Here is a 24,153-nt window from a genome sequence, read left to right as displayed (position 1 = left end):
AACACGGAACTATAATGCTCGATATTGTACATCCGACATTCCTAACTCTCCCCATCTTCCTAAACCTCCTTATGTGTCCTAACACCAGAAACCGGCATTTTAAAGGTTAAAAACAAGACGTTGGGAATATGGGATGCACACTTTCATGCAAGGCTGACGTCAAGTGACTCAAATCAAAATACATGCATATTTACAATAATATTTTTATCTCTTCTGTTGAAGGCTCAGCAACCGTTGCATTCGTTTTCGCGCACGAATCGGTGTCTTCCAGTGAAAGCAAAAACGCAGCGTTACTGCCTTCATTTTAACAATGTGCACACACTTGCCGGCTTGCGCTGATGAGGACTCAAAACCGAAACTCTCGTAGCGTTCCACGCTCGCTAGTCCCCAACCTCGTTGTCACGCCACTTCTCCATTAGTCACTAAAATTGCCAGTAAACACAAAAACAACACCGATACAATTATTTATAGAATATCTCCTTATTTAGTAATAATTGTGTCAACATGCATCACATGTTGCATTTAAGTTAAGAACAAAAAAAAACTTTTTCAGCCTGAAAAAAAACTAAATACCAACGTTAAGTCTGGTAACAATGTATTTTTGTTGAATCTTTGCCGAACCTTTCGAAAATATTGGCAAAAGTTCGGTTTTGCCGAATCCCAAGATTCGGCGCCGAACTTTCGATTCGGTAAAAGTTCCGCCCATCACTAGTTCCAACTAACTTTTCGCAGAAACGGAGCTAAGCCTCAAAATTTCACAATGGGAAATGCATCAGTCGAATAGAGCTTCAGTGAAATTTGGAATACCTCGCCGGGTGGCGTCAGTTTCTCTTGCTGATTTTTATAGCGAGTCGCTCGATTCATAGCAGCTTACTATATAGTTCAGTGTTACCACAGCAGCTGGGCTCGGGTGACACTTTACTTCCATTGGGGTTGGCATTGATGTCGGAAGTTGAGCTATGAGCCCAATAGAATCTAGAAGGCAAGTCGTGCCTCTTTACCGGCAGAAGTAATCTCTATTGAATCCACGCAGCGCTGGGCAGCTTGCCTCAGCATCGCAGACAGCGTGTCGTGCGACGTTAGCGCGCGACGACGCCAAGACGAACGCGTCTGGTGCTTTGCGGGGACTCTTGTAGAGCTTCAGAGAGTTCGCCCCTTGGGGTGGGTCGGAGATTCACTAGCGATGACGTCATTTGGATACCTTGTCTTCTAGGCTGTATTAATGAGTCTAGCTACATAAACGATTATAGCGCGATAGGAGACGCGCTCTATATACGACGCTTTCGTCAGGTACGACCAACCCAAGCAGCGCGGATTTTGCCAAGCATTGGTTAAGGACTGGCGATGCTCTTTTGGCCAATGGGCAAAGAGTGGCCATTCATCGGCCAGTGCTTGGCCGATGGCTGATGGCCATTGGCCAATGGCCAGAGAAATGCCAGTCATGGCTAATAGCTGGCCATTGTCTGGCCACTGGCCGAAGGACCATTGCCAGCCATTGGCCAATGATTTGCCATATCTGTGCTTCCTTGGGAATTTACTGCCGGAATTCTGCCACCGAGCTCCTCACCTGGACCGAATAGGCGGACAAGTCCGCGCACTGTAGCAGCGACGTCCTGTGTCCGGACCCGTTGAGTCCCCCGGCGCCGTCGTCGGCGTCCGGGCCGAGGGCGCAGTCTCCGTAGCCCGGGAAGTTGTCCATGTCGGTCCGGGTCAGGTAGCGCTCTTCGGAGACGCAGTACGGTGGCCGGGGCTGGCCGCCACAGTAGCCGGGACCTTCGGACATGGGCACGCCGTAGGGCCCGCACCAGCGGTCTTCGGCCACGAACGGCAGCACGTAGGCCGACAGCAGCTCGGCAGCCCCGTACTGGGCGCCTTCGTAGCACGCCTGCTCGAACGAGGCGACGAGAGAAAGACATTCGCTCAGAAATGCCCGTATTTAGAGTCTCCGACAGCGTACCAAACGCGGGGTTTGGCGGGTACCGAGCACTTTATTGTCCTTCTGCAGCCAATGGGATTGTGGCATTAGCCGAACAGACCAACCAATCACAAAGAAACAAGTGCGAACATAATTATTTAAGCCACTATTGGTTACGACGATAGTTATTTGTGTTTAGTGCTGTACCTCAAAGGCCCAGAGGGCGTTCGAAAGCGACTGTTTGAAGAAATAACGTGAGTAGGGATTATTCTTTATGTCTATGTTTGCTTGTTGATGTCCGCCTACAGCAACTCGGTAATGCATCGCAACGCAGGAGAAAAAGATACATGCACGCAAACCAACATTAAACGCACAAAAACAACCAGGTAAAAAAAAAATCCGATTCTATAATTATGACATTACTAAGTTTTTAAATGGCTTAAAGGCATGAACCTATTATCAGAAGGTGAAGAAATACCAATAGACAACACTTCTATTTGGGTGACAGGCAAAAACTGGGAGCGCCCGCCAATATAAAACAGTTCTATTGACCTCAAAGAGCAAGAAGACCAACAAAAGCTTAGGGTAGACAGTAAACTTGAGCATGACACATTGCCGTTTAAAAGATTGTACAAAAATAACAAATCATAAAGATTTCTTTCGAAAAGTACGTCCATGCCCATTTCATTGAGCAGTCAGTTAGAGTCATAATAATATTTCGTTCCGGGGTATCGATCATAAATTAAATTATGATATATTTTATATTATCTACGATTAACTACGATGTATTTAACACGCTATTCATTGCTGCCTTTTAAATAAATGACTTAATAAATGAAGAGAAGTTCAATGAAGTTTCGATTACCATGCAGTTGTGGAGGCAAGAACGCTGGATAATGTTTGATAATGAACTGAGACAACGTGAAAATGTAAGTGTGGGGTTGTTATCAGTTACTAACCTCAATAAAGGGGCAAACATAAATGACTTTTCTGTGGAGCGTATAGTACAACAGTATCCTCGCACATATATAGTACGCGAGTGCATATATGGTATATACAGTCGGGAGCAAAAGTTTGCGGGGCACGGGAGCGCGTGCCGAAACGCATCGCCGCGCCGTCCGACGGCGCGCCGCTGCATTAAAGGGCAACTCCGCTTCATTTTTGGTATTTAGAAAACTATGTAGCCCTCTTCAGTATCACATAGGAAGACGCCATGTCAAATATTACGATCTAATTCCGTTTATATATGTAATAAACTGGCCAGCAAACCTTCAAGCAAGCCAAGTCGCCGAACTCTGCCAGCTCTATAGCGGGCTGCGCGAGGCGCAATCATCAGCGCAGCCAATGCCACGGAGTTGGAGCGGCCAACGTTGAACCACTACGTCAGAGGCATGACTACGTCATTCTCACGTTTTGCTTGTTTTTACTTCTCAGAGCGAAATTGAACGATGATGTCATGAGTTTCTCCTCCCGGTATTGGCTGACCGGGCGTTCAAGTGATCACCGTAACACGGATGCGCTAGTTTACGCTGCTCTGCGCGCTTATCGGTCTGTTTCTCCGCTCCCCTTCTCCTCTTTCTTCTTCTTCCCTTCCCCCTCTCCCTCGGCCAATCACCGTCCACGCCATGCGAAGCGACCTGCCCGCTCCCATAAAAAAAAAGAAAAAAAAGAAAAGACCTGCCCGCGTCGCGTGTAATATTCCTTGCTCCCTCCCGAACGTCACAAGACCACGTGGTTCGACGTGACGTGGCCATGACTCTGACGACCCGAGACCAATGTTGCCTGACGCAACCGAAGTTTCGGTTTCGGTATCGGCTGATGTTTAATTTAGGATTACACAAATAATATTCCACATTTCGAGAATCCGAAGACGTAGAGTTGTTTAGTAGTGCTTTGTGAATTTGAATCACATGTAAGCCTAATTTTTTTGGAATTGAGCGGAGTTGCACTTTAAGGAGACGCGCATTGCGCATGCGCGGCTTTCGTGCTCGCAATCGTGTCTCTTTTGCTCGTTTCTTTTCGACGCAGTCCTGATAACAGGAGTCGGCGCCAGGGGCGAGAGAGGAAGAGGGGGGGGGGGGGGGGGGGGGTAACCAGGCGCTCCGTCACCCAGCGCGGCTGCTGAGACAGCTGAAGAGGACGCGAGGCATGACAGCCAGCGAAACGTCAACTTGCGCCCCTGGCGCCGACTCCGGTTATCAGGAGTGAGTCGGACAGAAACGAGCGAAAGAGATATGACTGCCAGCACGAATGCGCACATGCGCAAAGCGCGACTTTTTAATGCGGCGGAGCGCCGTTGCACGGCGCGGCGATGCATTTCGGCACGCTCTCCCGTGCCCCGCAAACGTTTGCTCCCGACTGTACATAAAAGACAGGCAAGCGTCAATAAAACAGCTTCCTGCAATGTGTATAGCCCTCAAGAATAAAAAAAAACACGATGATATTATAGTAATGCATTATAATTTAAAGGCTGTAAAAACCGTAAAAACACATAAGAAGCGCACACACAAAAACAAAATTTAAAAAGAATGGTCCACGCGACTTCAGACGTAATTTGGTAATTTCAATTACTTTTGTCAATTCCCGTCATGTTATTGAAAATCGCAACTGCAAACTTCAATTATCTTTGCCGCGTTCGAATAAGAGTGGTGAAGCCAGGATTGCCTTTACCAGTCGCACACATGTAGTTCCCTATCACAAAAATGTTTTTCTGAGCAAAACGTTTTGTGTCCCTTGTGTTTTGCAAGCATCGACTTATCGCTATAACTGATCATCACGCGCGCTTTTCCGTGGACGCAGTGTGCAGCTGTATATTTTATTGTTTATTTTTTCAAGGTTTCTAATCAAAATGGATATACACACACATTGAATGAAGTTTCACCATTAAATAAAACACGTCCCGGGAAAAAAAAAAAAGATCGTTACACAATGCAACAAATGAAAGACATCTTCAATAGTATAGATCAACAAGCTGCAACCAGTCTTCAATAATTGTAAAATAAATAAGGAAGAGTTCGATTGAATCAGGAAACGCGATTCAAACAAGCAGTACCATTGATAAGTAGTGAGAGGGAAAAATGAGTATTTGAAACTGTGAGTCTTGGTGGTGGTGGTGGTTCACCCTTGCGTGAGGTAAAATGAGGAAACTGAAGGAATCTTTCAATGTTTATACCTGTTTTGTTACTCTAAATACTGTGAAAGAGCTTCAAACGTAAATCTAGCTTACGATATTTCGAAGGTGCCCATTCAACGGAGTTTTTAGGTTACACGAGCTTACTGAAAAAATGTAATCGCCAGTGACAAATCTCGCCGCCCTGTTTTGAACACTTCCTTTTCTCTTAGCACCTTCAAAGCCTGCCACTGTCAGCTTAGAGAAAGGATGGCCAGTTTTTCCCATTTTTCTGATAGAACCAAAACGATGTCATAAAAAAAGAATAGAGTGGTGAAAAGTGCTCATTTGGGGTCCTAACCTAACGAAACGGATTTGAAGCATATTGCCGCGCGCGCTGGCCAGGTAGGCAGCGCGCGCGTGGCCTAATGGTTATCGCGCCTGGCTCCCACGCGAAAAGCTAGGGTTCGAATCCTGGGAGCGACGTGTCTTTTGTTTATTCCTGTAACTTAGTGTTCTGGAGAATTCGAGAATCATGTTGCTTGTTCCAGGCCCGAATGTTCTACGCGTCGAAGTTTCTACGCCGATTATTCCCGAAGATCACGCATGTACATAAGGGGCTCCGCGTGGCGAGCCGCAGTGAGTTTCGCACCAGCGTTCGACTCTGTTGCTACGCCGACTTCGACGCCCGCGACGCTCTGTTATTATCTTTTGTACTCGCTTATTTTTTTGGCACAAGTTCGCCACATTAAACGTTTATTTCTTTCTGTTTATTTCCTGTTTTTTGTTTGGTCACCACCCGTGACATTTGGTGGAGGTGCTGGGTACCTAATGCCCCTGCCGCGTACCCCTCCGAGGACCCACAGTGCAAGTCCGACGCCTAGCCCTCGAAGAACCGACGAAAGCACTTCCGAGATCCGGTTCAGTCGTCGCACTCAAGGTCTACACCCGGAATTCGGACCTCTACCGCCCAAGACTAAGCAGCCAACGAGGCCAACGATGGACAGCCAGTCGTCCCAGAACCCGTCCACCGCCAGCGTCGTATACCTGCCCGTCGCACCCAAAACTCCGACGCCTTTCCACGGAGACACCCACGAGGACATCGAGGACTGGCCGCAACATTATGAACGTGTGGCCCGACATAACGGGTGGTCAGCTGAGCACTGCTTGCAGAACCTTTACTTCTCGCTGGAAGGTACTGCAAGGTACTGGCTGGAGAACCACGAGGCTTCTTTAACCTCGTGGGAGGTGTGCAAGCAAGAGCTAGTGAAGACGCTTACCAGCCAACACCGACGCGAGAGGGCCGAAGACATCCTTCGAACAAGGACCCAGGGTCTGAATGAAAGCATCACCAGCTTCGTTGAGGATGTTCTTCGCCTGAGCGCCCGCGCCGATCCTCAGGCTACAGAGGAGAAGAAGCTGCGACACCTGATGAGGGGTGTCAAAAGCGAGATATTCGGAGGTCTCATTCGCAATCCTCCGACAACTGTCGACGGGTTCGTCACGGAGGTGACGAATATGGAGCGTGCGCTACTAGCACGCGCCAGACACTACGAGCGGCACCCTGGCATGACTACTCTGGCGACATCCGGATACGACCTTGGTACCGACCTCCCAGGCATCCGTGACATCATCCGTGAAGTCGTCCGGGAAGAAATCCGCAAGATGCTTCCCGCTACGGATCGCTCGTCCTCCCTGTCGCTCGCCGAGGTCGTCCGAGAGGAAGTCCACCGAGCCTTCCAACCTGAGATTCCGATCAAAACGACGACGCCAGAGGAGCCTACTTTGAGCTACGCCGCCATGGCCCGAAGATCGCCGCAAGCTAACCGCCAGACCACGGCGCCACCCCGACGAGACCCTCCGATGCCACAGTATCCTCGACGCCAGGAAGGACAAGTCCACGACGTTCGCCCGGAGCAACCCTCGTCGAGGAAGACCGACGTGTGGCGAACGGCCGACCGACGCCCGCTCTGCTACCACTGCGGGGAAGCCGACCATGTGTACCGCCGATGCCCATACCGACGACTCGGGCTGCGCGGATTCCACCCAAACGACCCGCGCCCCCGGTGTGGTGAACACCCTCGGGAGATCGACGAGTACCTGCGACGACCCCAGTCCCCCGAGCCTGCGTCCCGCCGAGAGTTCCGGTCGCCATCGCCACGACGTCCAGCTTCGCCGATGCACCGACCCCGACGTGAAAGCCTGTTGCCCCTCGCTCCTCGCCGGGGAAACTAGGCGCGGCAACCCCTGGAGGTGGAGTTGCCGAAGACGACCGACGTAAAGAGCCTCCAAGAACGCCGGAGCGCTCCCACTCTCCCGACGCCACGCATCGCTACGACGCCCCTGCAACGGTGTCCAACAACCTAAACGTCGTCATCGACGGTCACGACGCATCGGCACTCGTGGACACCGGAGCAGACTACTCAGTCTTGAGTGGGAGGCTCTCCCGCCGCCTTCGAAAAGTCATGACGCCGTGGGAAGGACCCCAAATACGAACCGCCGGAGGACATCTCATCACACCAGTCGGGAGATGCACTGCTCGCGTCGAGATCCACGGTGAAACGTGCCCTGTCAAGTTCGTCGTTCTGCAAGACTGTTCGAGGGACGTTATCCTCAGAATGGACTTTCTCTGCGAGTATGGCGCCGTCATCGACCTCGGAACAAACCGGCTGACGCTACGAAAACCTGCTCCAGCAGCGGAGGAACCCGAAGCGACGTTACCCACGGTCCGAGTCCTCGCAAACCACGTAAACCTACCACCGCGGTCGAGTGTTTTCGTACTTGTCGGGATCGATGAAGCTTCCTGCGGCGAAGTTCTTCTCGTGGGAAGCCTCCAATTGCTCCTGGGAAGAGGCATAGGCGTCGCAAGGGGAGTAGCTGAACTTCAGGATGGGCGGACTGTGGCCCTCGTGACGAACTTCCGAAACGAAACGCAACACCTCACGAAAGGTGCAGCCGTGGGCCACGTCGAGAAACTCCGAAACCCCGCCGAAATCACTGCGATCACTGACGAATCCTCGCCGCCCCAGCAAGACAGTACATCGCCAGCGCAGCTCGACATTGACCCTAAGCTTCCGGACCCTAAACGGCGTCAGCTGGTTAACCTCCTCGCCGAATACCGCGACTGCTTTGCGACGTCGTCGAAGGTGCGCCAGACCGCGGTTGCCAAGCACCGCATCGTTACCGAGGACGACGCGCGCCCTGTGCATCGATCGCCGTACAGAGTCTCCGCTAAGGAGAGGGAGGTGATCCATCAGCAAGTTCAAGAGATGCTGAATGACGACATAATCCAACCTTCAAGCAGTCCATGGGCCTCTCCAGTCGTGCTGGTTAAGAAGAAGGACGGAACTCTTCGGTTCTGCGTGGATTACCGGCAGCTCAACACGGTTACGAAGACGTCTACCCCCTCCCCCGCATCGACGACACTCTAGACCGGCTGCGCCACTCTCGATACTTTTCATCGATGGACCTGAAGAGCGGCTACTGGCAAATCGAGGTCGACGAACGGGACCGAGAGAAGACAGCCTTCGTCACGCCGGATGGACTGTACGAGTTCAAGGTGATGCCCTTCGGACTATGCACGGCGCCAGCAACTTTCCAGCGTGTCATGGACACCGTACTGGCAGGGCTGAAGTGGCAGAGTTGTCTCGTCTACCTTGACGACGTCGTAGTATTTTCAGCTGACTTCGACGAGCACTTGAGACGACTCCGAGCTGTTCTTCAAGCCATTCAGACCGCCGGACTCACACTCAAGCCGTCAAAGTGCCGGTTCGCCTATGACGAACTGAAGTTCCTTGGCCACGTGGTTAGTAACGAAGGCGTCCGCCCAGACCCCGAGAAGACTCGCGCTGTCGCGGCATTTCCAGCGCCGACAGATAAGAAGGCCGTGCGAAGATTCTTTGTGCCTATTATCGACGCTTCGTTCGGGATTTCGCAAGGATTTCCGCACCACTTACGAATCTCACGAAGGACGCCAAGAAGTTCGAATGGGCCGAGGAGCAACAGCAGGCATTCGACGAACTGAAACGACGACTCCAGACTCCTCCTGTGCTTGGACATTTCGACCAGGATGCGGAAACAGAAATTCATACGGACGCAAGTAACGCGGGACTGGGCGCAGTACTAGTCCAAGTGCAAGAAGGCATCGAGCGGGTCATCGCCTACGCAAGTCGGATATTATCCAAGGCGGAGAAAAATTACTCCACAACTGAGAAAGAATGCCTTGCGGTCGTCTGGGCAATAACGAAGTTTCGTCCGTACTTGTACGGCAGCCCGTTCCGTGTAGTCACGGACCACCACTCGCTCTGCTGGCTTGCGAAACTGAAGGACCCGCCAGGACGCCTCGCTCGTTGGAGTCTTCGACTACAAGAGTTCAACATGACAGTGGTCTATAAGTCAGGCCGCAAGCACAGCGACGCCGACTGCCTGTCCAGAGCCCCCGTCGAAACCCCTTCCGGCTGCAGCGACGACAATGACGACGAGTGCTTTCTAGGAGCAGTGAACACCGACGATATGGCACGACGTCAACGGGACGATCCTGAGCTGCGTGCATTAATCGAGCACCTGGAAGGGCGCAGGAGTACCGTGCCACGTGTCTTCTCACGAGTACTGCCGACCTTCGCCATCCGACAAGGTGTACTCTACAAAGAGAACTTCGGCAACAACAACACACCTTGGTTGCTGGTAATCCCGAGTGACCTTCGAGAGGAGATCTTCCAAGCCTGCCACGACGACCCGACATCCGGACACCTTGGTTACAGCCGGACACTGGCCCGTATTCGTGAAAAGTATTACTGGCCGAAACTCCCCAAGACCGTCTACCTATACACACGATCATGCCACGAGTGCCAGCGACGCAAGAAACCGCCGACGAGGCCGGCCGGACTTCTGCAGCCCATTTCTCCTCCAACTACACCCTTCCAGCAGATCGGAATGGATCTACTTGGTCCTTTTCCGCCTTCGACGTCGGGGAACCGCTGAATCATCGTCGCCACAGATTATCTCACGCGGTACGCCGAAACGAAAGCTCTTCCTTCAAGGACTGCTGTGGAAGTCGCCAAGTTTTTCATCGAGTCCATCGTCCTCCGGCACGGCGCTCCCGAAGTTCTGATTACAGATCGCGGATCTTCGTTCATGGCCCAGCTGACGCAAGAGATCCTTCGTCTCAGTGGCACCGGCCATCGTCGAACCACTGCATACCACCCGCAGACCAACGGACTGACCGAGCGACTCAACAAGACAATCGCCGATAAGATCTCTATGTACGTCGACGTAGAGCACAAGACGTGGGACGAGGTGTTGCCTTACGTCACGTTCGCCTACAATACGGCGGTTCAGGAGACCACTGGATTCACCCCTTTCCAGCTGGTACATGGTCGGAAGGTAACGACCATGCTGGACGCAATGCTGCCCCATGAGCCATCTGACAATGAGAGCGACGACGCCCAGGCGGTTGCTCAACGCGCCGAAGAAGTCCGCCAGCTCGCCCGACTCATGATTCAAGACCAGCAACGCGTCGACGCGGGCCGCTACAACCTTCGTCGCAGGGACGTTCACTTCCAGCCCGGAGACAGGGTGTGGGTGTGGACGCCCATCCGTCGCCGCGCCCTCAGTGAGAAACTGCTGAAACGGTACTTTGGACCATACACGGTACTTCGTCGCCTCGGCGAGCTGAACTACGAGGTGATGCCCGATGGAACACGGACTTCATCACGCCGCCCTCCACGACCAGAAGTCGTCCACGTCGTGCGCAGGAAGCCGTACTACGCTCGATAGGACAGTGGACCTTACGTATTCCAAATGACTCTCTAGTTTATCGTTCTTTTTGTTTGCTTTGTTTTGTTTTGTGCTGCATCGGGGCGATGCACTTTTTAAAGGGGGGAGTAATGCCGCGCGCGCTGGCCAAGTAGGCAGCGCGCGCGTGGCCTAATGGTTATCGCGCCTGGCTCCCACGCGAAAAGCTAGGGTTCGAATCCTGGGAGCGACGTGTCTTTTGTTTATTCCTGTAACTTAGTGTTCTGGAGAATTCGAGAATCATGTTGCTTGTTCCAGGCCCGAATGTTCTACGCGTCGAAGTTTCTACGCCGATTATTCCCGAAGATCACGCATGTACATAAGGGGCTCCGCGTGGCGAGCCGCAGTGAGTTTCGCACCAGCGTTCGACTCTGTTGCTACGCCGACTTCGACGCCCGCGACGCTCTGTTATTATCTTTTGTACTCGTTTATTTTTTTGGCACAAGTTCGCCACATTAAACGTTTATTTCTTTCTGTTTATTTCCTGTTTTTTTTTTGGTCACCACCCGTGACAATATTGGTTTCAAAACAAAATGAGAAGACAAAAAAAAAAAAGGAAAAAGGAAACGCTGATGCTGAGATCCCTGTGGTCTTGCTAGCAGTGCCGCCAAGTTTACAGTAAAAGTTCATGAACTTTCCAGATGCAGCGGTTTTGACTCCCACAGTTTTTTTGGACGGTGGCCTTGCTTAGCATGACTGCTCAGCCGCTCCAGATGTAGGTTTTTCCTTAATCCTAAAAAGATGTAGAAAAGTGCTACATCCGGCGAGGATGCGGAAATGTCCTACAAAAGAGTAAGAAAGGGGCAAGTACGTTCTTAAAAATAAGCTAAACAATGTGTGAGAAATTGCACGGTTCAAGAAATACCACGCTTAAATAATGTCCACGGTGTTACTTTCGCGCAGAGCACGGCAAAAAAAAACAACAAAAAAAAAACACGCTGTTTAAATTTACGGCGAAAACCAAGGTATATTCAAGAGATTATATTTTTTTTACCGAAAAATGTGGTTTGCCTCGGGAAATAACGGGTGTGAAAGATCATGCTGGATTTCCTAACAGGTAAATTACTACTTTTTAAATGAGTGGTCATGGTTTAACCATTTGCTTTGTTCCTTGACGTCTCGCTCTTTCAGACGCGAACGGTCTGAACAGAAATAAGCCAATCAGTCAAATTCACGTTTTATGGCACCCACGAATGGCTGGCAGTCCTTAGAAAGCACTCTGCTCAAAGACGTCGTATTTCTATGTCCCAGTTAGAGTAATGCTGTGATGATTATGATATCCATGGACGGAGAACTAGTAAAGAAAGGGTCTAGGCTTCTTCCAAGTCTGATATTAACAGCGTAAAAAGAGGCGAAAAACAAAACAAAAAAACTATTGGACTTCTCTTTCTTTTTTTACTTTCACCTGCTGTCTTTTCCTTTGACAGGTCACAATAACTTGAGTATTAGACCTGCCGACCTTACCTGACCATTGGTGGTGGATTCGGAGGCTGCGTCTGCGGTGCAGTAGTAGGGGGAGCGGCGACATTTTCCCTTGGGCGTCTTGCTCTTGCCAGGGGCGGGCTTAGACGCCGACGAAGTGGGCGCTGTCTCAGAGGGCTGGAAGGTGCACGGGCTGGTCTTGGACCTGGATTGGTGCATCTGAAGCTGCAACTCTTGTGCCTGCAGCTCGCTGAGGGACACCAGCAGACAGGATGAGTTGATTCGGAACCGCTCTTTAAGAGTACTGAACCAACTACTGCCTACTTGGTCCGGTATATTCTAGGACAAACTACCACAGTCAGACGCTTGGTTGCGAAGTTCCCGCTTTTTAATTGTCGCGATGAGCTGGTTTCAGTGATTGGAATATGTAAATCTGTCACAAAGGTGGTGACAAAGTCGGTAGTAGGGGCTGAGGGTTTAATTTCCCTACCTCTCTCAACTTGTTTAATAGAAAAGTCTGCGGTGACTAGGGGCGTAAAAGGGGGGGGGGGTATCATCACCTTTCCCTCTTTCGACGCCACTGGTTCGGGATGTTATAACTTGTTTGCTGTGTTAACACGATTTACTCGGCGTTTCTATTTGTTACCTCCAGTAGGAGTTATTGATATCTTTCTCCTAGAGGTAGGCAAGTTAATGACTACAGTTTGGTTAGTTCGATGCTGAATATTAATGCGTCAGAATTAGTACCTACATGGCAGCGAAAAACTGATGCCGTCCGTCTGCGGAAAAAAATAGGGGAAAGGGAAGCGCGCCGAGTAGAGAGGAGGAGAGGAGTAAAGGGCAAAGGCGAGAGGAAGGCGACGTCATAAGGTGGAAGCCAATGCGCGCGGCGCGGTTTGGCGAGAGGAAGGCGACGTCACGAGGGCGGAAACCAATGCGCGCGCGGAAAACCGCTGAACATCGAGAGCAGCGTCAGGCAGTGGATGCCGCTGCCAAGCCTGCAACGCGGGCGAGCGAGGTGGAGGAGCTGACGCAGCGCCTATATTCGATGGCCGAAATGCGGTGCAAGAAGCGGCAAGCCCACGCGGGTCTGCGTGCGACAGTGGCTTGGGAGAAGCCGGCTTGGCGAGCCCGTTTCGCCGGAAAAAATTAAAGGAAGATCCATTGGTGGGTCTTTAGGGAATCCGTTAGCATGGCCCTTGGGAAACGCAACACACGTCCCCCTTTGGGAAACGCTGACACTGACCCCGTAAGAAAGCCAAAAAGAGGCAGCAAAAATAGAGGAAGTAAAAGAGAAAGCCGAAATAGGAAAGTTAAGGGGTCAGCGTTAGTGTTTCTCAAAGGGGGGAGTTTGTGAAGTTTGCTGAGGGCCATGTTAACACATCCCCTAAAGATCCACCAATAGATTTTCCTTTAATTTCCCTTTTGTTACGAAGAACCTAACTTCTTTCACTGTCACCAGCATCCTCCCCATGACACCTTTTTTTGTTGCCATTTTGCTTCAGAGTAATATTCCAGCGCTATGTGCTTGCCAGCTCGGCAAGCGAAGAAAGTGCGCAGAAAACAGACCAACATTTACAATGGGAACCTTTTTTTTTTGTGGAACAGATATTCCGTGTCTGAGATAGCCAAGAACACTGCCATATCTGCTAACGTGAGTGCGTAGCTTGGTATATCACCTCCTTTGTACGTAAACGCATTCAAAAGCTAGACAAGACCCACGCCCGTGTGCCAGTACCTGTGAATGATTTGTTTTCCTCCAAGAAGAAGACCAAAGAGACTGCGACGTGAAATCGTTTGCGCGGTTACAGAAAATTCAGTTTCTGTTTCAGATGGTTCAGACACATCTCGGCAGAGGAATGTTGGTTAACCTTTATCGGCGTTTAATGTAGAATTTTGCTGCTTTGCTATGTGCACGCGATAAGGCGGCTGAGAGTCATCTTAAAGCGCTGCTCCCAACGTCGCAATTCAGCGTCGTGTTTTGCCGAAGAACCGCCGACGCACGGTTTACAGCCGGAAGCCTATGTCCCCTGAAACTGCCCTAGACATGCTCTGCCGCAGTCCTCACCTGAGAACGTAGTTGACGCTAACTATGCAGTGAGGTCTGGAAGAGCGGCTGTTGTGCACTATGGTGGCGTAGCTCTGCATCCAGACCCAACCTCCTTCCTTGGACATGAAGCGGTAGTACTTCGTGGTCACTTGGCCCTTTAGCAGCACTGCAACGCAGGAGATTGGCACGAAATTTAGTCGAAGACTCAAATATCGCCACTCACAGGCGCAAAAAAAGTTTCGAAAAAAATGCACAAAAAACATATGTTTTATATATCCTTTTATTGCTGTCGGTGTGTATTTCTGTGACAGATTGAAAACTACGATAACGAGGGTACAAAATTTGCCCATATTAGAGTAGACGATCGTTATCTGTATTATATACTCTCGTTAGACGTCGCCGAATAGTGCCAAAAATTATTTAAGAAAATATATATACAGGAATAACCTACGGTGGACCACACCCACCTTCAGTGCGAATCACTAAAGCATTTGTTGCGTGCGTTCTGATGGGCCCTTTAGCTATTATTTATTAACATTTTTAGTTTAAAGAGAAAATGAGGGCCTTGATTAGCCGAAGTGGCATCATAAATGAATTCTAAAAGCATCCTTAGATGCGAAGATTTCGATGACCTGCTGTGTTTTAACATGATAGCGAACGACTACAACTAATTGTGATAAAGAAGAAAATATCACTCACGTGTGTGGTGCGAGTACCTCATATGTAGGCAGTCGTATCCGTGGATATAGTGGTAGAGCGTCTTCTCAATTAGGTCTTGCGGCTCGTAGCCCGTCAAAGGCGCTACCCTGTGAACAGAATACCACAGATAGTGTTAGGTCATAATAGGCAGGAAAAATGTCTGAGAAAGCTATGCTCCTACAATATATATTACTCGCGACAAAGTAAAACTTTGAGTTCCAGCAACGAGTTACTTTTACGAATGAACTTGATTTATTCTGGGAAGCTAGTCTCGTCCACCCAGCGAGGCGGCTATATTTGCAAATATTCGTAACCTTACATCCGAGAATACTTTCTTTTCTTACGTTGTCTGCTTCGTTCTTCGCTAAAAACAAATACACGAGGTGCGCCCAAACAAACAATTGACAATCACACAAAAAAAAAAAAAAAAACGACGAGGAGGTGTTTTTAACGCGCAGCTTGTGATGGGGCATTGGTGGTCTACGGCAGTTCGGTCATGGTTGTCTGGGGACAATATAGGGTTCGGAAAAATATAAAACACGTTATTTTCTGCTGTGGCTATAAATTAATATTCATATATTGAGTGAGAAAAAACAACAACAGATTTTTCATAATCTTTACATTATGACCCCAGATCAACCCATAGCAACAGGCGTGACATAAGCGTCACGCAGGCGTATTCTCGGGTTGCAGTTTGACGTTTCTTGGTTCTGTCCGGTTCTTCCCAAATGCTCTGTAACGTACAAAACGACTAAAAAAAGAAAAAAAAGAAGCGTGTACGCCACACGTTTCTTTTCTGGTTGCAATTCACACTATAAAAATGAGGAACGTGAAATATATACAACTGTAAAAAATTTATATTATCTGCTGAAATACTGAGCTGAGTTTTTACGGCGGTTTTATAGATATGACAAAAAGAAAAGGAAAGTGTTGCATGAAAGGGGCTCGCCGCCAGTAGATGGTTCTCTAGTGGCGAAGCAAAGAAAAAAGGACGACAAAGAAAACTCGCCAGTGCTAAACTAACTGAGTAATACACGCTTGCAAAAATGCGCAAGTACTCAATGCACGCGAGGTCTGGTTAAAGCTGCTTTTGTGTTCATTCAACGGGGAGTCAACAATTTTCTAAATTGTTTAATGTCTCCGCTTTGGAGGGACCACTTGGCAAGTGTAATATTATATGACGGCTAAGTTGAGATTTTCAGCGCGCATTGAGCGATGGTCATTAGGCAGGTGAAGCAGCTGCAATCCCCTTTCAAAAAGTTCGCGCTGGCAACGAAAGCTCTCATTACACATGGTGTCAGCTGCAGTGCGTCAAAACCTTAAACTAACTCCTCCACCTAGGCTACGAGAAAAGAGTTGTTGCTAGGGAGAAAGAAGAGGGGTTATTTGCAAGGCCTTTCTATAGTCGAGATGCTGGTCTTCAATATTTTTTGTTTCGTTTACCGCGCAAACTTTTTGTGTAATGATGTATTTCTTAGGGATAATTTCAGATATGCATTTAGTTTTCAGATATATTTACTAGATCCTTAGTTATCAATAAATTTGCATCTTTAATTAGGTCCTCCTTACGGTTCGTAAGCGTAGAATTCTTCGGAATATATCAGAGAGTTTTATAGAATTGCATTTACCCTGACATGTTATGTGCGGTGATGCTATTTTAAGCCTAATTTAATGATATTACATAGGTAAAATTTGCAATCAAGTTGCACAAAACGGGTGGACATATCTTTTTGAGACTACTTAATTAAAAATCTTGTATGACATATATAGCAACAGAAATAGCATCACCGCACAAATGATGTTTTGGTTACAAGCAGTTCTATAAAAAATTCTGATATATTCCGAAAACGTTTACGTTAACGACCCGTAAGGAGGTAATGCATGATGGGGTAAACAGTTCAGAAAACACGGATTACGAAGAGGAACAAACACGACAGGACACTGCTGTACTCGCAACTGAAGAATTTTAATAGGAAACACAGAAAGAAAAAAACATACACAGTATCTTAAAAGATACTGTGTATGTTTTTCTGTCCTTGTTTCCTTTGTCGAAAATTCGCCACGGCTCTCCTGAACCCGGAAAAAATTGCCATTACTCGTATTATTACTGTTACTATTACCTGGCGTCCAGAAAGATGAGCTTGAGGTCCAGCGAGGCCCTGAACATGAACATGTTGGCGTACATCTTGATCTCGGTGATGGCCGACGGCGGCAGCGAGTGTCCCACGGCCACCAGGCCCAGGTTCTGGTAGCAGCCGTCGTAGGGCGCCACGTCCATGGAGTAGTGCTTCACCTTCACGTAACCGCTGCAGTGGATCACCTTGTAGCCGCCCGTCGTGAGGCCCGCGTTGCGCTTGGCCAGCACGCACTTCATGCGCACGAAGAAAGACCGGTCCACCTCCAGCTCTGCGCAAGAGCCCAAGGAAGGCATACGGTTGGCGCTCGATTGTGCGCACGCGAATTACGCTACAATGCAACATCAAAGAAAACCACAAATTAATAGTTTAATTTTATTGTTTTTTTTGTTCAACTTCTTGTCGCATATATTTTTTTCTCTAAAACGAGACTGTATCATAATGAAAACAAGTAAAATCAACAAAACTTTTTATCTCATAAATGTTTAAAATTTACAAAAATTAAAAGCTTGCTTGCTAATTGCTTTAACACTCCAATATTTCAGAAAAAAACGCATTTGGCTAGTATGCCGCCCATGTCAGAAAATAATACGCTAAGGATTAATTTTTCGCTTTAATAATAAACCGCATTGCCTGTTTAGTTCTCTTACCTATTGAAAAAACACGACAAAACTTACAGTGACATCCGGTGGACTTTTAGTGATATCCGGTGAAAACTGGTCAAGTTTCACCCGTTTTCATCCGAAACCAGCGTAGTTTAGTCTTTGCTGGAATATTTGCCTGAATTTCACCCGCAGCCACTTTCGTTTACCAGACGACTCAACTTTGCTGTAAATTTTTACCAGAAACGAGTGACTCGTTTCCCCGTTTACCGAACTTCGTTGGAAGCCGACGCAAGGGGAGGGGGTTAGCCGAGACGAGCCGGGCACTGGGTGTGTTATTATGGTTCCTAGAACGCACCAAGGACGAGTCCCCACGTGTGCCCTTCCTTCCTCGTATTGGCTTTGTGGGAAAAATGTGTGTGTGTGTGTGGGGGGGGGGGTCGTCTTTTTGCTGTCTGTTTTGAAGAAAACCGGTTTCTTTGTCCGTCAACGAGCAGCAACGAACATGTGCGCGACCGGTATCTTCCAAAGCAGCTGGGCGTGCAGATCAAAAGAAAATACATTTCAGTGACCTGTATCTTACACCTTCTTGTCCGTCCAACTTTAGAAGCATCCAGTGAGCGAAAAAAACGCCGGAGAGGCCGTACTGTGCCCGTGATTTCTTAACGGCGGCGGATGTTCGTTCCGCGCATTCGTGGTTTTCGCTAACCGTGCTACTGACAGTGTGCATTTGTCCGCGTGGTGCACCCGCGGCGACGGGATCAGTGACCACACCGTGAGTGTGCCCATGATTTATTCTGAACTGCGAGGGGTGTTGGTGCTCGTTCGTGGTTTTCGCTAAACGTGCTACTGACAGTGTGTGTGTGTCCGTGTGATGCATCTGCTCGGTTTTATTAGTTGAACTATCCTTACGTCTAGGAATTACCCAGCGGCATTGTGAGTACCTTGAAAGATATGTTTGCGACAAAGAACTCAGTTGTTTCTAATTGGTCAGATTCCTTTTGTCTACAGCTAAGCAAATTGTTTCACTGGTATTGACCCTATGAAATAAAGACATGGAACTTTCAGGTTTATATCGGCTAACCGTTTTAATTGTTACCTAATCGTCCAGCATCTGGTAAACATACACCACACACGGTTCACAGGCTTTTTCCTAAGTGCCTTTTGTTGACGTCCGAAAATAAAGAAGCACGGTAAGTTCCGGTGAATTGCCCGCAAATCTGGTGATTTCCGGTGAATTCCGGCTTTGGTGGAGGTGAAAAGAGTCCCATAATCCAGTAAAATAAATTTTAACTGGAAGTAGAATTCCGGTAAAAAGTCCGTTAACATTCCGGTAAAACATTCTGTGACATTCCGGTAAAAAATCCGGTGACATTCCAATAAACAATCTGGTGACATTCTAGTAAATTCCGGCTTTACCGGAAGTGAAGAGTCCCAAAATCCAGTAAAATAATTGTTTACTGGAAATCAAATTCCAGTAAAAACTCTTTCTCAATAGGGAATAATACTTACAAATAGGCGATATATTTATTCAGTAAATATTTTTCACTTCGTAAGTATTTGTTTTTCTCAAAAAACTGCGTAATGTTTAAATATCAATAATAAAAAGTGAAAGCCGTTTACAACTTCCTGTAACACTGAATTGGAGCGCAGCCCTTTGAGGAGGAGGAGGGAAGGGTACTGAGGGGAGGGTAGACCCCTCCTCCTCCTTTTCCTTCTTCTCCTCCTCCCCTCATTCTTGATTATGCTCCGGGGGTCACCTGACCCTGACCTCGGGGGGAGGGGTTCACGTGACCTCGGGGGGGGGGGGGGGGGGTGTCATGTGACTTGGGGGGGGGTCACGTGACCTCGGGGACGGGGTCACGTGATTTGGGGAGACGTGACCTTGGGTGTCATGTGACCTTGGGTGTCAAGTGACCTTGGGGGTCACGTGACCTCGGGGTGACCTTGGGGGTCACGTGACCTCGCGGTTACGCTGACGGCGACGCCGACGACGCTCAAGCAGGAAACGGGCGCCTAAGAGCTGCGCTCTAAAAGTGAAAGCCGTTTACAACTCCCTGTAACGCCGAATTAGAGGGCAGCTCTTGAGGAGGAGGAGGGAAGGGTACTGAGGGTCACGTGTTGTCGGGGGGTGGGGGGGTCACGGGACATACGGTAGAGGGTCACGTGACCCTCCCGAGGTCACGTGACCTTCGTGGGGTCACGTGACCTCGGGGGAGGGGGTCCACGTGGGTGGAGTAACGTGACCCCCAGGTTACGTGACCAAAATTTTCCCGCTAGATATAGTGGGGAAATTTTTCCGCTAAATCTAGCGGAAAAGTTTCCCCGCCAAATCTAGCGGGGAAATTTTTCCGCTATATTTAGCGGGGAAATTTTTCCGCTAGATTTGGCAGGGAAACTTTTCCGCTAGAATTAGCGGGGGAATTTTTCCGCTAGATTTAGCGAGAAAATTTTCCGCTAAATTTAGCGGGGCCATTTTTCCGCTAAATATAGCGGGGAAATTTTTCCGCTAGATTGAGCGGGGACGTTTTTCCGCTAAATTTAGAGGGGACATTTTTCCGGTAGATTTAGCGGGGAAGTTTTTCCGCTACATTTAGCGGGGAAATTTTTCCGCTAAATTTAGCGGGGAAATATTTCCGCTAGGTGTAGCGGGAAAATTTTTACGCTAAATTTAGCGGAAAATTTTCTCCGCTGAATCTAGCAGAAAATTTCCCCGCTAAATTTAGCGGAAAAATTTGCGCTAGATATGGCGGGAAAATATTTCCGCTAAATTTGGCGGAAAATTTTCCCCGCTATATCTAGCGGAAAAATTTCCCCGCTAAATTTAGCGGAAAAATTTCCCCGCTAAATTTAGCGAAAAAATTTCCCCGCTAAATCTAGCAGAAAAACTTCCCCGCCAAATCTAGCGGAAAATTTTACTAGCTAAATTTAGCGGAAATATTCCCCCGCTAAATTTAGCGGGGAAATTTTTCCGCGGGATATAGCAGGGAAAGTTTTCCGCTAGATTTAGCGGGGAAACTTTTCCGCTAAATTTAGCTGGGAAATTTTTCCGCTAGATATAGCGGAGAAGTTTTTCCGCTAAATGTAGCGGGGAAATTTACCCATAATGCACTGCGCGGTTACGCCGACGGCGACGCCGCTCAAGCCGGAAACGGGCGCCTAAGAGCTGCGCTCTAAAAAAAAGAAACAGAAAGAAACGAGGTTACAACGTTTATTAGCTGGATTGAAGGACATACCAACTTCCGAAACGTTTTCTGATATGGCGATTGCCACAGAAGATTTGAATGATCTAAATGAAACATTGTTATGAACTAAAAGTATACCCATACTCGCAAACAACTTTCTCCGCTTATGCAGTCAAAGCTACGGGCTAACGCACGCTTGTGCATTCTGAGCCCACTTCAAAACTGTGCGCGAGCACTCTTAGTGTCTGAAATGCCACAACCAGTTGTCCGTGACCGCAGCCCTCCGCTTTTATGAAATACTCCGAAATGTATAATTTATGTCTACTTTCACTTCACTCAGTGTAAGCTAAAAGCTACGTTCAGTGGGTGGGCTTTCAATGACAGACAGGAATTTATATTTAAAAAAATGGCTCGGTTATAACTGTGGTGAGCCAAATGAGCGGAAAAGGACGTTTTTGTTTCGTTTCAGCCGTACCGTTAGAATCGAGAGTGTTGCCGCCAACTGAGCTCTTTTCTCGACGCCTCCAGAAACTTCCTACCTCCATGGGTGAAACTATGGAGGTAGGAATTGTTTCTGGAGGCGACATGACACCACCAGAGCTGAAGCCGGAGGAGACTTCCGGTTTGAATAGACACACCCCCGACGATGACCAAAACCAAAAGACGCTACTGGACGGACTTAGGCGATCCTCGAAGGCGATCCCACCGACCGCGAACTCTAATTTCTGCTTCTTCCGGGGTGTTCTCGTTTGGCTTGTTTCAGCCGCAATGTCGCCTCTTATTCCTACGTCCATGCGTGAAGCCAATCTGGGTCTCGCGCTGTCCCGCGCGAGACGAGAGGAACGAGTCGGGAACGCAGAGGACCGCTGCGTACGCACGCAAAAATCGATACCGATCGTACGCAAGTAACATTCGCGTGGTTGCGTACTTATGGAGCATGCGCAGTGTGGAGAACGCAGCGCTAATACAAATGCAGACTGCTTGCATTTGCTTCTATACGCAATACTAAAACTCTCTAATGCTTTCGCTCACTCCTACACACACACACACACACACACACATATATATATATATATCGAAGTGAAAACTCACGGTGAGAAACAACAATTAAACAGCGGAAGTTTAATCAATAGTTTAGCCGAGGCTCTTATATACACGGAATACAACAACATTCTATTACCTAATGGCGATAAATAACCCAATTTGTAGGGTGATAGTTTGTCGTAGAAGAAAATAAAGCCGTAAGACCCAGAAAAAAAATCCAGGGAGAAGAAAGTTACCGAAGAAACTAGGCTATTCGAAAATATAGGCGTCATACAAAAGTCCCGTGGGTCGCGACGTCGTAATATGTATTTATTCAGAGAAGGCCGAAGTGCTGGACCTTCTATGTCACGCAGTGAGGGCCAGCGCAGAGCAAAGAATGAAAACAAGAGCCTCTTTAGCATCCGGCTGGGACTCGTGTTCAGTCAGTGAGGACACGAGGCGAGCGCCGACGTAGCACTCGGGTCTAAACTGTGCCCCGCGATGGCCTCCAGTAGGTGACGTATAAGGTCCAGCATTTCGGCTTTGTTTTCTGGGAGGCCTTGTCCGTCTGGACGACCCACCCTGGGCGCCATGCGGGTGAGGAAGGACGCTCTGTAGTGTGAGCACGGCCGTCATCTCGTCGTGGTCGGCCGGGTGGATGTACTCGTAGATGCTGTTGCCTGTCAGCTCCACCTGCGTGCGTGGTGTGGATACTTTTAGATCGCTTTGTAATATTAGTAATGACGAAGCCATGTGGGTTCATCGTTTTGTGACACAACAAGAAGCATCATCGCAATTCCGGCTCGCATACGTATTTCACGTACAGGGTGAGTCAAAGGGACCGATGATTGTTTCGAGGAATGACATAAATAGGTTTTTGAATATATCGAGCTAATATTTCTCGCAGAGGTTGCCGAACAACGTGGATTAAGGGCATACAAATTTTACCGGATAAAACTACCCGAGTAAAAAGTTACAAATGAAAAACTTGAAAGCCCTAGGTAGCGGCCGTGTGCTAACCAAAGGTATCTGAATGGCGCAGCAGCCTATAGATGTCGGTAGTGCTCTCCGCGTCGACAAGTGGGAATCGACAGTGAAGGCACTGCGAGTACTGCATTTTTCATCGTCAACTTTGGTGATGACATTGCCGTTATCGGTGGTTTGTTTCGGAGCTTTGCCTCCTGACCGAGGCGCGCCTCACCCAGCATAGAATTGTAGGGGAGCCCGGAGGCCACCGCCGAAACGCTGCCCGAAAATATCGGTGGACCTCTTTCGTCCCCTGGCACTCTCCGTAACAGAGAACAATCTTCACTCGCTCGCTGGGAGCTAAGCGGACTATGAAGATGACTAAAATTTCAAAGCAACACAAATGAATGTTGCAGACAAGAAAAAAGACGCAGTAACAACCAGAGAGTGCAAACCAACGGCGACATTTAACCGAAAATAATTTTCGAAAAATAATGAGACGACGTACCATACTCCTGGTTCCTGTTTTAGCATCGTTTTTATGTTTTATTGGTGGAATAAAATAATCGTGCGCTGATAATTCGTGCAGAAAAAGAGCGTGTCGCTTTTGACTCAGAACGGCCTTCTGCTACTGCCGAGGTCGAGGACCGTAACGCAAGGAATGGACAGGCTTCAGACAGTGTTTGAAGACTGTCTCTTGAATGATGTAGTACGAGTAGGACCCTGGCCTATGAGAGCGCCACCGAAACACCTCGTCGTCAATATCTGCACCCCCTGCACCCGCCGGACGCTTATGTGCCGCGTTGTCGTCTGCAACCGTGGCAAGGCTCAAGCATAGTCTGTTGCGCCAATCAGACCCCTTTCTTTAGCAGACTTCCGCTGCACATAGGGATTTCCCGTTTTTCGGTTCTAATTGATTACTCGGGTAAGTTTGTTCAGTAAACGTTTTATACCCTTAATGGACGTTCTTCTTTCAAGAAAGGTTTTAGCTCAATACGTTGACAAATTGATCTATGCAGTACCTTCAAACAGCCATCGTTCCCTTTGGCTCTCCCTGTGGTTTATGTTTCCCTTTGGCTCTCCCTGTTGTTTATGTCAAAATCGTTCTATTTCAAACACGGCAAGTTGAACAACATCTGCACGACCCAATTCTAAAAAAAAGCTTTACCAAGCTTGGTCACTTAAACAAACGTTTTTTTTTTGTGTTTTTTTTTTGTATTCGTCTTCATGCACTGAAATCGGAAAGCAAGTGGC

General features: G+C 48.5%; 1 protein-coding gene across 2 annotated transcripts in view; it reads right to left on the bottom strand.

Moving 5' to 3' along the window:
- Positions 1 to 24,153, bottom strand: part of LOC8039240 (single-minded homolog 2) — a 135,643-nt gene that overhangs the window by 3,758 nt on the left and 107,732 nt on the right. For both annotated transcript variants that reach the window (XM_042292073.1, XM_042292074.1), the window contains 6 exons: positions 22,515 to 22,626; positions 17,109 to 17,394; positions 14,989 to 15,095; positions 14,308 to 14,455; positions 12,282 to 12,489; positions 1,568 to 1,885 (listed from right to left, as the gene is read on the bottom strand). In XM_042292073.1, the coding sequence (XP_042148007.1) occupies positions 1,568 to 1,885; positions 12,282 to 12,489; positions 14,308 to 14,455; positions 14,989 to 15,095; positions 17,109 to 17,394; positions 22,515 to 22,626 (1,179 nt within the window). The remainder of the gene's footprint in view (positions 1 to 1,567; positions 1,886 to 12,281; positions 12,490 to 14,307; positions 14,456 to 14,988; positions 15,096 to 17,108; positions 17,395 to 22,514; positions 22,627 to 24,153) is intronic.

Source organism: Ixodes scapularis, unplaced genomic scaffold, assembly GCF_016920785.2.
Source record: "Ixodes scapularis isolate PalLabHiFi unplaced genomic scaffold, ASM1692078v2 PGA_scaffold2__306_contigs__length_199485367, whole genome shotgun sequence".
Lineage (NCBI taxonomy): Eukaryota > Metazoa > Arthropoda > Arachnida > Ixodida > Ixodidae > Ixodes > Ixodes scapularis.
Note: the sequence above shows the minus strand (reverse complement) of the source record. Positions and strands in the feature narration are given on the sequence as shown.